Source organism: Camelus bactrianus, chromosome 5 (assembly GCF_048773025.1).
Source record: "Camelus bactrianus isolate YW-2024 breed Bactrian camel chromosome 5, ASM4877302v1, whole genome shotgun sequence".
In the NCBI taxonomy this organism is placed as follows: Eukaryota; Metazoa; Chordata; class Mammalia; order Artiodactyla; family Camelidae; genus Camelus; species Camelus bactrianus.
The window spans coordinates 61,405,420-61,422,286 of NC_133543.1; the positions used below are offsets into that span (position 1 = coordinate 61,405,420).

The 16,867-nt window shown below is 34.0% G+C and overlaps 1 protein-coding gene across 5 annotated transcripts in view; it reads right to left on the reverse strand.

Moving 5' to 3' along the window:
- Positions 1–16,867, reverse strand: part of PDE1A (phosphodiesterase 1A) — a 301,036-nt gene that overhangs the window by 52,791 nt on the left and 231,378 nt on the right. For all 5 annotated transcript variants that reach the window (XM_010959995.3, XM_045520418.2, XM_010959994.3 and 2 more), the window contains 4 exons: positions 16,019–16,085; positions 13,064–13,180; positions 11,909–12,049; positions 5,082–5,182 (listed from right to left, as the gene is read on the reverse strand). In XM_010959995.3, coding sequence (XP_010958297.1) covers positions 5,082–5,182; positions 11,909–12,049; positions 13,064–13,180; positions 16,019–16,085 — 426 coding nt within the window. The remainder of the gene's footprint in view (positions 1–5,081; positions 5,183–11,908; positions 12,050–13,063; positions 13,181–16,018; positions 16,086–16,867) is intronic.

The following is a 16,867-nucleotide window of genomic DNA, read 5'->3' on the forward strand; positions in this document are numbered from 1 at the left end:
CTATCAATTCTCCAACTTTGTTCCTCTCCTTCAATATTGAGTTGGCTATTCTGGGTCTTTTGCCTCTCGATGTAAACACTAAATATGCTTGTTTATATCTACAAAATAACTTACTGGGATTTTTTTTGGAATTGCATTAAATCTATAGAACAAGTTGAGAAGAACTGTCATCTTGACAATATTTATTGAGTCTTTCTATCCATGAGCATGAAATATCCCTTCATTTATTCAATTCTTCTTTGAATTCTTTCATCAAAGGTTTGTAGTTTGCCTTATATATATCTTGTATATATTTTGTTATATTTATACCTAAATATTTTAATTTTTAGATATAATATAAATGGTATTTTACATTATCAAATTTTGATTTTAATTAAATTTTAATTTCAAACTCCACTTGTTGATTGCTGGTATATAGGAAAGAGATTCACTTTTGTATAATAACTTTGTATCATGCAAATTTGCTATTTGCTATAACTGATTATTAGCTCTAGAGATTTTTTGGTTGTTTTTTTAGATTTTCTACATGGATCATCCTGTCATCTTTGAACAAAGACTTGTCTTATGTTTTCCTTCTCAAGCTGTATACCTTTTGTGAGCTAGGACTTCCAATATGTTGAAAAAAAAGTGGAGAGAAGGGACATCCTAGCCTTATTCCTGATCTTAGTGGGAAAGCTTCACCATTCTCACTGTTAGGTATGATGTTAGCTGCAGGGTTTTTGGTAAATATTCTTTATCAGGTTAAGGAAGTTCTCCTCTATTCCTAATTTACTAAACAATTTTACCATGAATAGTTAGTGGATTTTGTCAAATGCTTTTTTCTGCATCTTAATATGATCATGTAATTTTTTTTTTAAGAGTGTTGATACGATGGATTACTTTGATTGACTTTAATGTCAAACCTAGGGATAAATCCCACTTGGTTATGGTGCCTAGTTTCCTTTTATTATCATAATTTAAATTATTTATGCCTTTTCCTTTCAATATGTATTCCAGATACATGTGAAATAATCTAGATATAACAAAGAGAGAGAAAAAAATTACCTAACATCCTCAGTTAATTTATGAATGAATCAACCCCTTTGTACCTATTCCAGATAGTTGATCACTACCTCTATTCCCTTGGACTAAAATTACTCCGGGTAGAGGTCAGAGGAGACAACGAAAATCATTTGGTCTACTTATGATTCTATTTTTTCTCCCTTATAATGCTGTAATTCAATTTGAGCATTATAGGCATTAAACTGAGAAAACCATTTTGTAAAACAAAACTTAAAATGTATGTTTCACTACCAATTTATAATGGATATTATATTTTAAAATTATGAATTCATCAACAGAAGGTTTTTATTTCTCATCTCTTGGTATTTTCCTATCATTTTATCATCAAATAAAGTACTTAAGTTGCATTGTTGAAATTGGTATTCTAGCATAATGTGTGAAATATTCCAGGTGTTCTCAGATCTGTATAATGGAACCCTTGCTTCTTTTTTCTCTGTCCTCTTAGGTTGCCAGATCATTTTGCGAGTGTGGAATGGAAGCAGAACTAGCATGTTGAATGGTAAACCCACCCATGTAAGCTGGCAACTTGGAGGTAGGCAACAAAAATAGCAAAAGGAAAGTCAAGGTGAAACCTGTAACAACTTTGCTACCACGTCCACCAACACCCAGTATTTTCTCCCACTTCTCCTTCCTCCTGATAGATACATATTTTATCAGCCCTAAAATTGCCTCGTTAAGACTTACTGTTTCAGGCTTTTCAGTGGGTAGAGACCTAGATATAACCTGGTACTGACCTTACCAGTGAATGTTTACCAAAGAGTAGACAGAGACAAATAAAAGAAAGAACTAAGGAAACTTGACTTCAGTTGTAAGCAACCTATTCGAGATCTGTATTTAATACTCTGGCAGACAACCCAAGCTTGATTATTAATCCAACATAGGGGAAACGACCTATTAGGCAGTAGAATAATTACTTCCTTTTTTGTTTCTAGCACCATCATGAAAGTGGAATAACATATGTATTTGGCTAATAGCACATATCTCCAAAATAGTTTTCCTTTTAATAATCTCAGCCTTGGCTTAAAAATTTCTTAATCAATAATCATAGCTCAATACACAGAAAACTGAACTAGGAAAGCATACATGCAATCCTTGTTTAGGGGAAAGTTAAATAGATCTTGCCCAACTATCTCCAGGAATTCGCTGAGACCATGGAGACAACTGTTATCTGTGAATCACACATTTTATATCACACAGCCTCAAATCTAGCCATGTCAGGGTTTTTGCATGATATGACTCTAAGAATCACTATTTCTTTTCAGTAACAAGCAAAGATGTATTTTTGAACCAGATTTAAATGTAGCAAAGTATGCATAATTTCATCTCATAAATACAATAGGATTCTGAGAATATCGCATGGTCTTATTATCTGAGATAGTAGTCTTTGACTGCTATGGAAAGGACAAGACTCTAAGCAACACCCAGTGTCCATGGTGACATGCAGCTCGGCATTTTCTTTGCACAAAGAAGACATTATTTCCATTTATTTATACTTCCAAGGATTTCATGGATTATAATGTCGGTATTGAACTCAAATCTAGCCTTGCAGTATGTTTTAAATTATTTTTTAGTCATTTTGCATCATCCAGTAAATAGGTTTCCACATTAGAAAAGCAACTCTAAATCCAAGTAACAATGAGTAATCTAAAATAGAATCAAATTACTAATACCAATGATATAAGACCTTATTTCTCCTTGGACAAAATGTGGAGCTGATAGTGAGAGTTACAAAAAGCACATCATATTGTTGCATTTGTCGTCATTACAACTGTTTTGTTCATAGAAATTTCAAGTTCTTGTAGAATTAATTCATTAAATAATTGATTCTGGTAGACAATTTACAAGAAAAAAGTAAAATACTAGACTTTCCCCCTATTTTCTATACAGAATTTCTTAATATGAGATGGCAAAAAGTGTAATCTTCTTCATCCTCCTCCTCCGTCTCCTTCTCTGCCTCATCCTTTTCCTCCTCCTACGTCTCCTTTTCCTTCTCTGCAGTCTAAAGTGTAAGTAAATTAAGACTCTTCATCCAGTTGTAAACAAAAAATAGAAAGAGAAAGTTAGAAGTGATAATCTAATACTGCCGCTAGAGGCCAGTCCATTGCCTTCACTTTTCAAAGTAGAAAGGGCAAGAAGTATTCACTGGTAACAAATCACTTGCTCCCTTCTCCAGTTCCTAAAGCTATGATCTTACACAGGGCCCAACTCGGTCATGAGCTGTCTTTAATTAAAATCTCACTTATAATGAATATGGTGGCCATAGAAGAACTTTTGATAAGCAAAAATGACTTATATAGTCATACTTGTGTTAACACAAATAAAAACAAAACATAACCCTACAGTCTGCAAACGTGTAGGTTAGTAACATCTCTGCTGTTCAACCAGACTTTAAGGTCTTCACATTCTGTCCATCTGGGAGACTGTGGCTAGACAGAATGCTTTCCCCAGCATTTCACTGTTTGAATTTCAGCTCCTCTTCTGCCTGCATCAAGGCACCATAATGTCCAAGCCAATTCATTTCAGGCTATAAAATATTGTGACTATTACATATCTGTCTCTGGCCATGGGAGCAGAGTTGTGTAAGTTGACAGGATTGAGTGAGTGTCCCACTTCTAAACTTCTCACCCTGCTACTGCCAACACCTGACTATGCGCACATAGGTCATTTCACCTCCTGAGATTTTTTTTTTCTCTTCTTAAACTGTGAGGCTTAGACTAGATGATTCATATGTAGATCTCAGTCACTTTAGGGTGCCTTGAAGCTCTAAAATGCCTAATATTTTAATAAAATGTATCTATGCTCCCATGTCAAAATAATAATAATAATAATAATAATAATAATAATAATAATAATAATAAAAAATAATAATAATAATAATATTTCACCTTCCTATAGGTGGAAAATCAGTTCTTAGAAATAATGCTATTAAAAAACAAATGAATAGACCACACAGAAACCATCACATGAACATTGATAGCAGCTTCATTTATAAATGCCCAAATTTGGAGGAAACCAAGATATCCTTCAACAGGTGAATAAGTAAACTCTCTTATATTCACACTGTTCTATTACTCAGCAATAAAAAGAAATAAGCTATCAAGTCATAAAAAGACATATAGGAAACTTAAATGCATATTGCTAAGTGAAGAAGCCAGCTTGAAAAGGTTTCATATTGTATGATTTCAAATGCATGGCATTTTGGAAAAGGAAAAACTATAGAGACATTAACAAGACCAATGGTTGCCATGGGTAAAGGGGGAAAGAGGAGCGAGGAATGAAAAGATGAAACACAGCGGACTTTTAGGGCAGTGAAACTATTGTGTATGATATATAATGGTGGATATATGGCATTATACATCTGTAAAACTCACACAATGTATGACACAAACAGTAAACCCAATGTTTAGGTAAATCCTAACCCTATAGATTTTAGTTAATAATAATGTATTAATACTGGTTCATCAGTTGTAACAAATATACCACACTGATGCAAGATACTGACAATACATGAAACTGTGGGGTTGGGGGAGGGACTATATGGGAACTCTGCTTTCTGTTCAATTTTTCTGTAAACCTAAATCTACTCTAAGAAATAAAGTCTATTAATTAAAAAAAAAAATAACTAGGTTTAGTTTTCCCTCAACAAGAATAGAGAGTTCTACAGCAGTTTTGGAGAAAATCAGTCTCTCAAATTGTATCTCCATATTAAGCATCTGACTAGTGAAAGACATAGAAATTTCAGGGTCCTCTGTATAGAAGTGAATTGGATCCTGATGGGTCCTAGCCCAGATTCTGCCTCCCCGGGCACTAAGATCTTTGTGCAACCTAAGAGCTTAGAGCCTCTTCCTATTATGAACTAAAGTGTGTTCCCCCCAAATTTATATGTTTATAGTCTTAACCCCAGGACCTTAGAATGTAGCTGTATTTAGAGATAAGGTCTTTAAGGAGATAATTAAGTAATATGCAGAAAAATAATTTCAAGTTTTAACTTGGAAAAGGTAATACTTTGTCTACCTTACCTTGTCTGAATATGAAAGTTGTTTGTAGTTCCTGTATGCTCATAATCATGAATGGCAGCGGCAAAGACCATTGCTAAAATTTCCAGTTCAGTGAGCCAGTGCTGTTAAATTAAAGGAACATTCCATCATATTAAAAAGCAGAGTCAATGGTGTCTTCCTATAAAAAAACTTTCTTTGTACTCAGTATAAATCATCATATAAAATTGTTTTTTATGAATTTAAAATAATTTTTCCCTATTTAATCTCCATTAATTGTGCATAATGGATGCTTCATGAAGTCAGTGATTGTTTCATAGCTTGTAAGTTCAAAATTCAAACCTTATAATTTTCCTTGCTAATTGGGAAAGAAGTAATTTCCTATGATTTAGAAGGTGAACTCTAAATGGATTTTAAATTCACAGCCTTACCAACTTGGGGGGGGGTCTCATGAAATCATTTATAGTTAAGTGATTTTTAACATATAACTCATACAACAATACAAAGTCTTTTAGCTCAATTTTTATAGAAGGCCCTACTATGAGAAAATTTTCCATGTAAGAGTTAAAAATATTCTCTTTGGTCATTAGAGAAACTGAATTTAGTTTTTATATTCAGAGATTTAGAAAAGTTTCCAAGAATTTATCAAATTTGCTCTTCTTAATATATATATACCATATGACTATACAATTCAATTTAATAACAATGAAAGAATAAATGCTTTCACATAAAATCCAGACCACCTTCTTCATATACACTGATATTTTTATCAACTGGATGGTTTAACAAAATTTCTCTACTATTATAAGTCCATTTAGGTAATCCTATAGTTTATTCATCATTCACATTTTGCATAACATTTTAACTGCACTGTTCAATATGATAACCATATGTGACTATATAAGTTAAAATAAATAAAATAAAATAAAATTTACTTTTCCAGTCACAGTAGCCACATCTCAACTGCTCAATAGTGGCAAATGGTTATCATATGGAACAGTGCAGATACAAAGCATTTCCATCATCATAGGAAGTTCTATTCGTGAGAACTGCAAGTAGGTGGTACTTGATGGTAGGAAAGTAGGATCCAAAATGATATGGAACTTGCTCTTAGCGGTCTTATTCTGCACACTTGAAAAAAGACTTTGCACAAAGCAGCAGAAAAATATAACATACAGTACATGCATACTTGATAAAAGGTCACAGAATAAAAGTTCCAAAGAAGAGCAAATGAGATATCTATTTGGTGGCAGTGGGTCTTGGAAGAAGGATGGACAAAGATTGGTAGCTAAATGCAAGGTTGGGAACAGAGAGATTCTAAACAGAAAGAGCAAATGTGGAATGATACTATAGGGGCCTGCAGAGCAACTGAATTGCTAATAGAACAATTATGTTGAAGAGTCAAGTGAAGTGAGATAGAGACGAGAGTTCAGAGTATGGGAAAGAGCTGATGTCAGAGCAGATGAATTAAGACTTTGGATAAAAGGCAAGAGGAAAACATTGTAGGTCCATGAGTCAAAATACGGAGGTGACATTGCTGAGTCTCATAATTGCTAAAGGCGCAGTCTTATCCACCTTGGCTCCTCTCACATAATCCATATGGTATTTAACACATAGTAGGAACTTAATATTTATCTGCTGAATTGAATTTCACTAGTTTCGCATTAGGAGGAGGTAATAAGGGATAGTGGAGGGAAACTGTGGAATCAGACAATCCTGTTTTGTTTTTTGTTTTCTTTAATGGCTCAAACACAAAAGTAGCTTATTCCTTATTCACAAAAAAAATCAAGGTTTTGGGCTTTTTAAAAATATATTCAACTTATTTATTTATTTATTTATTTTTAATTTTATTTTTTATTGAAGTATAGTTGATTTACAATATTGGTTATATTTAAGATTTACAGACTTACAGACTTATTTGTGATTTTTAAAAAGCAACAGTATATACTACTATGATAACATAGAATATGAAGTTGCAATTGTAAAAATTTAAATTAGGAAGTCAGAGATGGATTTTAATTATAGATTATCTCATAAGCATTTAAAATTATTATCTTTCTAGTTGTCAAAATTGATTATACATGTATTTCCTATTTTTAGTCTCATTAACCTCTGCCTCCCATAAATAGCACTTCCTTCATGAATTCATGGCATTTATTGCCACACTATATAGTTTTAACAATTAAGTTTACATTATAAACTAGCTTGGGAATAGCTTAATTGAAAAATACATCTATTTTATATTAGTGACAGTAGAATTGGGGGCTTATTTTTATGATCTTAATTGACAATTCATTTTACACTGGTGTCAAATGAGAATTCTAACTCAGAAAATGAATGCCTAAATTTATGGGTTTTGTAAATAACTCATGAGGACAAGCCAGAGAGAATAAGGAGGAATCATTTCACTCTTCCCGACTAGAACAGTGGTCAGTATATAACCTAAGTTCTTCTGATTCCTAATGGGTGGAAATAAAGGGTTAACATGAAGAGTCATGAGCAATGTAGACATTGTGCTTCATCTACACTGCAGGTTGTGTTTTGCCTAGAGAATTGCTCGGGTAGATTTACTCTAAAATGAGCAGTCCTCAAATTATGTCAGAGAGAGGCAGTGACTGCCATTTATAGCACGAACAATGTCGATGGAAAGGAAGGTGGAGGAACTAATGTTAACTGGACTTTTAAGCTAAATGGTCTTATTTAATTTTTATAATCATCTTATTTAGCATTTATTACGTAAATATTGTTTCCTATTTGGCAGATAACAAAGCTGAATCCTACAGAAGTAAATCAACCTGCTAAAGGTCACAGAGCTCTCAAGTGGCAGAGCAGAAACTCAACCCAAAATCTATCTGATTCCAAAGTTTCTGTTCTTTCCACAGATCACAATATTCCTTCCTTTTGTGGATAATAATAGTTTTCATTATTCAAGGGAGGAAATGTGCTGAATACAGTCTTCTAAGTTTTCAAAAACAGAATTTCTAGATAATTTAACTGGATATACTGATGAGTGAAAGCTAATAGAGCTTTGACTTAAGACTTATGATGTAAAAGAAGATCAGTATAAAGGCAATGTCCTCAAGGAACTTCCATTCCAGTAGAGAAGTTGCAAGAACAAATTTTGTATTAAACATTTTAAAGCATTCACTAAAAAAAAAGACATGATGTAATTTTTATATCTGAATTATTTAGCATGTGTGTGTGTGCGTGTGTGTGTGTGTGTGTGTGTGTGAAACAGAGAAAGTATACATGTGTATGTATAGGGCTGGGAAAATTTCAGATCTGAACACCACACTGACCTACAGTTTCTGGAGTGTCTAAAAGGGTATAATTAACAACTCTTTTAGCCTACGTTTTAAGTAAGGTTGGACCTTTTCTTCTCTAACTCTTTGAATAGGCTGAGGTAGTTTGCTATAACTTACCTGATATGGAAAGAGTAAATTATAATAATATTAACACATAACACACATAAGCTAATATATAATATAATACAATAATTAATAATAATTTTACTGATATTAGAGAATCAGTTAATCACTATTATGTTCCAGAAACTGGGTTAGGTGCTTTACATACATGATGTTACTCCTCACTGTCCTACTATAAGGTAGTCAGCATTATTAACCACAGTTTAGTGATTAGGGAACAGAGGTAGAGAGCAAGTAAGCAAGGAAGTCAGGAAGGAGGTTTCAAATCTATGTCATTGCTTTGAAAGCCCACGCTCTTTCCACTCTTCTAAACAGTGTTGTATTTACAAGAACATTTACAAGAACAGAATTCCCAAGTAGTTTGTAGACTAGAGATAGAGTGGCAAATTTTCTGTAGATTGATTGGAGAAAAATTGAATCATTTCAGAGTGTGGGGGGCTATTTCTCGGTGTAGTTTTATTCCAAAAGAAAAGTTTTCAAGTTATCTGTCTTTCTTCTATTCTTTGTACTATAGAGAACACAGTGCCGGGCGCCCTCAAATACAAGTGTTCCCTTGCCAAGGCCCTCAGATTATTTCACATTCAAGGAGACATTTGGAAGTGGCTTGGCAGCACTCAGTGAAGCATTTGCCCTTTATCAAATGGACTGAGCTACTGCACACCCCTGTCACTGTGGCACAGGGCTACAAGTTAATTAAGTGACACAAGGAGATAGAGGGAGACAGGGTGTCCTAGCATCAACTCTGCACTGCCTGAGAGTGTCCCATATGACATTAACAAACTGAAGGCCAATGGCTTCATCACAAAACCTTTCAAGCAATGATCCTTTGAACATGAGGCAGGTGACAAACTGCCCTAGTCACCTGACAAGCGTTAGGCTACAGCTGGAGTGCTCTATAAATGTCACACTGATAAGACCGTCCTGGAACAGCAGGGCATCTACTCAAACACTAAGTGAACGACCCAGTCTTCTCCATATCAAACCAAAGGACAATGAATATTTCTATAATTTTTTTTGTTTCAAAGAACCAGACATTTATATGCATGAAAATTAATACTCACCTAACACTACTTTTTTATCTAAAGAAAAGCTTACTAAATAAGTTATTAAAATAACTTTCCAAAACTATCAAGCTGGCAGTGTAACCTAGTTTTGACAAATAGTCAATAAATTGAAAATTCATTCTGCCTTTCTTTTCACCATCCATCATAAAACTTCTCATTAGTTTAACTGTATTTTCCTGATTCTGGACAACACTGACAGTCTCCCATTCAACTATTTTTGTAATGGACAAACTAAGAGAGCCTACCAAAACTTTTTTGCTAACGGATGAATAAATTAATAAATAAGTTTCCAACCTAAACCTGCTAAAGTAGAGTGAAGTTATATTTATGATTGTTAAGTCATGAGCCTCTCAAAAAGTGACTATGTCATATTTACTAAAAACTTCAACTTTTAAGAGCCATGCCAGGCTGGGCCAGATTACCCCAGTCTTCCAGAGAAGTTGGAATGGCTTATTATATCCAGGAACAAGTCTTCCTTGCAAGTCTGAGGGTAGATTCACATTGTGGATTTGAATTTCTCTATTTACCAGTAATATAGCATCCTTCACCTGTGCCATGTCACCTCTAGAACAAAAGTTCTGAAGCTGAAATAGGAGACTTTTCTGTGGTCCCCTTTACACTTGTGGTACATAAACAGAAATGTATCTCAAAATGATGAAATTCTGGCTACCTACCAGAATGGCATGTATCTTCTTATTGTACTTCATAATTAAAGCAGGTATCTTTTATACAGAAGTAGGCATTCCTTTACCATTCCATTTTGTCATGAGGAAACTTAATTAGTTTAGTTTCCATTTCAAATTAACACTTAAAGATTTCATTCGCCAGTTAACTTTTTCAAAGCCACAGAATTCAGGAAAGAGGAAATGCCAAACACTTGAAATGAAAACCACCTCACCACCAGATTCAAGACCAAGGCCTTAGAAAAGAAAAGCAAGTAGATCTAACCAGGAAGATGTTAAAGCAACTTTTTCAAGTGTAACAGCATTTGCAACTGTCAGGAAGCAAGCAGTTTTTCACCGTAATTGCTGTGCATATAAAACCAAGTGAAAGCAAAGAGTTCAAGAAACAGCTGTGACAATGAAGCCTTATTAAAGCAACAGAGCTTTAGAAGAATGTGTGTGTGCACAAATGCTAGAAAGGGAAACAGATAAAAAGAAAGTTACATATACTACTTTAAAAATTTTTACAATATTTCAAAGCTATATCTTTGAATACTTGAGTTTCTACTTATTATTGCTAAACTCTACTTCCTCCCTTTAAACATCAAGTCATAATCCTGGAATGAATGGTGACTAAACTTCAACCGGGGACCAAGTCTAGCCATGACTGCATCTGATTGGCTCAATGGACACATTTATACCTTAACTGAGTGATACCCATACATACATACATCTTGAAAAGGGAAAACTCAGTGTATAAGGTTAATATAACACATAATTCAGCTTTTTAGAAAGTCACCAGAGGGTCATGCCACTGCATCAGTGAAGGTGTTCAAACACCATGGAAGAGTACTAGTTACATAAATCTGAATGCCAATGACTCGTACCAATGAAAAGGGTGTGGCTTCTGAAATCTAAACAGGTAGGCAATGTATACTACTGGGTTTGGTGGAACATTCTACTTACATGACTTTTATGGTACTGCTTCAGCCTAGGTTGACACAGGAGGAATCAAGAATGTACTCAGGTTTGGGGATCTCACAGGGCTCACACCCCTCTGAACCCGTGTCAGTTTGGAACCTTAGAAGGAAGGACTGCTCCTCCCTTTTCACCTCTTGGGAGTCATCCTACATTCTGAGACAGTGCAGAAATTCCAGGCAGCCTCAGAGTTCCCACCATTTACTCATTGTTGTCCCATGATTGGCACTGCTGAATCATTTATTCACTCAGCAACTGATTCATTCAGATGCAAAGAGGAGGAAGGAGAATTCAGAAAAATTCACATGAATAATTTTCAAAAATCCCTATCAGGATTTGATTATAATTAGCAATGCATATATGTTAAAAGAAAAAAGCTACTAACGTCAGCCTGGATGATGAAATTAGGGAAGAGCACTACAACTAACTTTTATTCCAAAGACTTTTCTCTAGGTCTAGGTTTTTTTGGGAGGATTGATTCCTATGGGAAAAGGAATTTACAAACAAAAAATGTTATATAATCCAAATTTTGAAAAATTTTTTCACTAATTTAAAATACTTTTTGAAAAATGTATATTATAAATAACTCATTAACCCTACAAAAATCCCCAAAGATTACTATTTATAATACTTTTATGGGTATTAGAGACAATTGGAACTTAAGGTAACAGAATATGATATTCCAAAATAAGAAACTTCAGTCACAAAGACTTTCTTACCATGATACCTGTATGAAGCATTATGTAATGCACAGTTTGAGTGACATCAGCTGCATGAATCAAATTGTGATATGGGTTTTTGTACTTGCTGTAACCAACTTCTAAAGCTTCTGCAAAGGCAATTAGGCAAGAAACAGGAATCTGTGGAAAGTAATAATTATGATTATATTTTGACCAAAAGAGTGGCACTAAATCAACATGAGCACAGAAATGTTTGGGATGGAACACAGCAGTGAGTCAGATGTGGGCAGTAGTTTCTTGAAGTTAAATGTGGATTGTTCTGAAAAAAACACTTCATTAACCTGTCAGCTTTCGATGCTGAGAAGGATTGTAACCCCCAAGTGTTTAATTAAGACAGATGAAATAATAGTTTTACCAACACAGAATCTTTAAATTTTTGTGTCTTCCAGAGTCAGGTAAGAAGGCTAGTTCTTAAAGGGGTAAGATTTTTCCATTTACAACTGGAGAAGTCTAGTTTCTCTATCAGTAATTCAAGGGGGCTAAAATAAATGACCTGCCAGTACTGTCTAACTCTAAAAATACCATGATTCCATAAGTACAGGCTGTAGGATGCTCAGAAATCTGAATCAAATCTGTTGCTGAGATGGCTGCAAATGAAGTTAATTGGAACCCCTTTCACTTAAGTTTAAGGAGAGTTGCCAATAATGGTTCATTTTGTATTTTAGGAAAATCATACTTCTTTAAGACATAGCTTCTAATCTTTGCACTAATGTTTCATGAGTAAGTCAGAGGGATGTTTGTATTTTGTTGGAATGAGGCTATGATGGCCTTATGATACCCAAGTGGATATACAGATACGCCAGTGGTTTGTTGAGAATAGCTATATGATGAGGTGAACGCATCCCCTTAGTTCTGTGACTTGCCAACCAGAAACATTTTAAAATGAATTAATGACTCAGTGTTCTGGATTTTCATTCTTATTCAGAAAACTAATTCTAGGGGGAGGGTATAGCTCAGTGGTGGAGTGAGTGCTTAGCATGCAAGAGATCCTGGGTTCAATCCCTAGTACCTTCATTAAAATAAAAAAATAAATAAATAAACCAAATTACCTCCCCAAACAAACAAACAAAATTTTTTAAAACTTAAAAAAAAAAGAATTCCAAGAGCATTTTACTTTTGTTCTATATTTCTGACCTTGAAACGGTTGATAAGATCATATCTGGTAAATAGCTCATAAATCATAAACTTCAGACTATGTTCTCCACTTGCTTCATTTAAGGCAAACACATCAAAAGACCATTTATCAACATCCTGTAGGAAAGAAAGGTAAATATTTTAGATGACAATATCATATGGTTCTGTTTCTTTCTTTGAAAAACTCTTAGAAAGATCAAGCATTGTACATCCAGTGGGTCACATTTCAATTCAGCACATCAAGCTCTATTTTTACCGATGTCTGATATGGCAGGGACACTTAATACCTATGGATCCACAAAAGTGAGGTCAGTAGTGCTTAAGATCTTCCCCTTAATCCCAAAGATATCCAATTTGATGTAATAAGCCTGATAACACTATAATGCTGCCCTAATCCTTAATCTCTCTCTAAATGCATGCCATAAATCATTTTCCCAGAGTGGGCCTCATTTTAAGATAGAATTGCAGGTTATGTGGGTGATGTCAGTTGGGGGATAGAGGGAAGATAGCTCCAAATTTATCTTTCCCACCCACCCACCTGCTACACTGCTTGAAATTCCACCATGTAAGAGTAATTTGGTTTAAAACTTTGATATTTTATATCTCATTAAAGCTCCAAATGCTCTAGAGAGAGAGAGTACTCTTTATAGGTAGAGTAAGACTATCTTATTACTCACCCTAACCTTGGCTGATTCATTTATACTTTCTGCCAGGGACAGAGGGTAAGATAAAAGAAGTGGCCTCTTGACTGAGGAGAAGGATAGTAATTTTGGCATTTCAGGCAGTCTCCTAGGGAAGTGGTCAGGCCTGTAGGAAAACAGATTCCCTGGGAAAGAACCCCTGACTATGGAAAAGAGGGCAGTGGGCTGGTGTATCAAACCACTCCAGTTACATCACATTTATGCTGAAGGTAATTTTAGGACACAAACTTGCAAAGGAGTGCATGAAATGGACTTACAGCAAGTGATATTAGTACATTAGGGAGGCATTAACGTAAAGCTTGCTTTATAACACTAAATAAATCACTGAAATAAAAAAAAAACTAAAGAAATATAGCAGTCAGTTCTAATGATTATCAGAAACTATTAGTAAAGAAGGTCTAATGTTTGCATACACACAGCAGGTTTGGTATTGAGCAGTAAGTGAACAGCCTTAAAGCTCTATATTAATATTGAATTCAAGCAGGCCCTGTTTAGAACTTCATCCATTTAACATGCTTTTACAGAGGCTAACAGTATGTGCTATAACATGCTGAAACTAAACTGCAAATCTGATAACAAATATTCAAACCATCTGTTAAAAGTATTTCTTTTCACAAACAGTAATAACAATGGTATTTTTAATCACTTGGAAACACCAATAAAATGTTTTGTGGTTTGCTTATGTGCCTCAATTAGTTAAATTCCTTGCATTTGGTCCCAATTTGATTCCCAAACACTTGCTTATCTGTTTGTAAATTTAAAATCTCTCACAGTTCTGTTAGAAGGTATTTTACCATCAGTAAAGCTCAAAGGAGGTCAACAAATCTCATCAAATCACAAAGCTAATACAGGAGAATTTGTTCATACTGTTACAAGGCTGTTATCTGCAGTTCCTGCTAGGGGTTTCCCACTGTGCACAAGGTTAGCTCTCCATTTCTTGGAGATTTTTATCAACAATGACGATTTACACCTGTAAACTACTGCAGATGTTAGGCTTTTACGTTGTCACACTGAAAACAAACAAGACAAGGAGGTATTTCAGGAAGTCAGAATTAAAACATTCTTTACTTAGTGATAGTTCTCCTCAACCTGCTAGTTCATATGTTTTCTCTACACATTTTAGAAAAACGTTACATTCTCTCATATCAAAATACTCTGTGAGTTGGTTTCTAAGCAAAATGAATAAATAAAATTTAGTAATTCTCTTGCCCACAGTTGAGGAAATAATGAAATCAAAACATCTCAAGAACCAAGGAGTATTAACATCTGATAATGTGACATTTCAGTTATATATTTGCTTCTTTAATAGCTTTAGAACATAAAAATGAAAAAAGCTTCCAAGAAAAACAAACTACCTTTTTAAATGAAAAGATTAAAGCCTAATATGCTGCAGAGAAAAGACAAATGCAAAGAGGTACTTAAAAGGAAATTAAAGAACAAAAGAAAGCAATATAAATTTAAACTAGGAAAAGAGTTTAATAAATCAGAAATAAAGCAACCCAGTGTATTCTGTTGTCAGTAATCCTTACATTCTTGGTTAATACAGGAAAACCCCCATAAAACTGTGAGAGGAGACAAAGATGAATTTCCTACCCAAATTAAGTGACAGAAATAAGGAAAACACACACACACACACAATGGGGACGAGTAAGTGAGTACAAAACTTTCACCACATTAAATGTAAAGTTTTGACTCTAGTTATTTCTAACACATATAATACTACAGTTGAGCCTCTAACTAGGTAGCCAAAGGAAAAGCCAGAGATAAGAGAGATGAATTTCTTTTTTTGTTTTTTCTTAATTTTATTGTACTTTTAATATCTTCTCAGACCTAAAATTCTAAACAATTTTCTTCCATATAAGTTTTATCCTTTATCCATATTTGACTAAACCATGTTTTCATAACACATTCAATTCTTTCATAATATATAGTAACAAAATACATGTATTTTGACAAATTCTGGTGCCATTTGAAAATTGAATTCAAGATCCACTTAAATAAAGCATGAAGAAAAAAATCACATGTGTGTGTATATAGATATAAATATAGATGTCTGTTAGTGTAAATCGATCCTCATTTAAGTCTACAGTGGGTCATGATTTGGAACACATGACATTTTGTAAATGGTTACAATACTTTTTACATTCTAAAATGTAAGCTGTAGCAAAGACCTATACTCATTTTCTCCTAGCCATTTTAAGGAGATTTTAAAAAATGACTATTTGAAAAACTAAGATAATTGAAATTTTTTCACCTTTAATGTTACTATGACAGCTTCTGGATATGCCAAGCCAACCATGTGATAGGACTTTCTGTACATTCTGAAAAAGAAAAATAAGCATACATACAAAAATCATTTACTCAAAGTTTTCAACTATTTCTTAAAAACAAGGAAAAAAATTACCTTTGACTTGTTCACCTTGTATCATTAGTTACAAGCTCCCTTTGTGGCAACGATGATAACTACTGTCCCTGTTTATTAAGCATCTACAATCTGACAAACGTAAATGGTATTTTGTTTACTCACAACCACCCTAAAAGTCAATGTGATTTTAGTTTCTAGTTAAGAGATCTTTCACTAAACTTCGTCTTATTAAAAAAAAGACTGTCCTTTGCATGTGCAACAACACTTTTTAGCACACCACCGTATCCATGACAAGTAGTCTTGTTTTGTGTCCATTTGTGTTCCAAAATTTTCAGTCTGGAAGCCCAAGGTCATTACAGTATTTCCTTCGTAGATTTCTTTTTTACAAAATGGAAATTATAGAAGGGAATATGTAGTGTCATCAGAATTCACACAGCTTTTTTCTTTTAGTTAAGAATATTGGGGGAGACCATATTGACAAAAATTGCTTAAGTTTGTTCAAATTATCATTTAATATTATTTAATAAAGATTACCCATTCAGAAAGAACAAAGGTATTTCCATTTTTATGATAACATCAATAACAAAAATATTTTTTATTAATCAGTAATTTGTTGAATGTTTCCATCTTCCAGTGGGCAACCAAGATGACATAAACAAAATATGAGAAACCCCTCCATTGGTTCATGCGAAAACAGATTCAATTTGATACCCTAATGTGTAGAAAAGCAATCAGCTT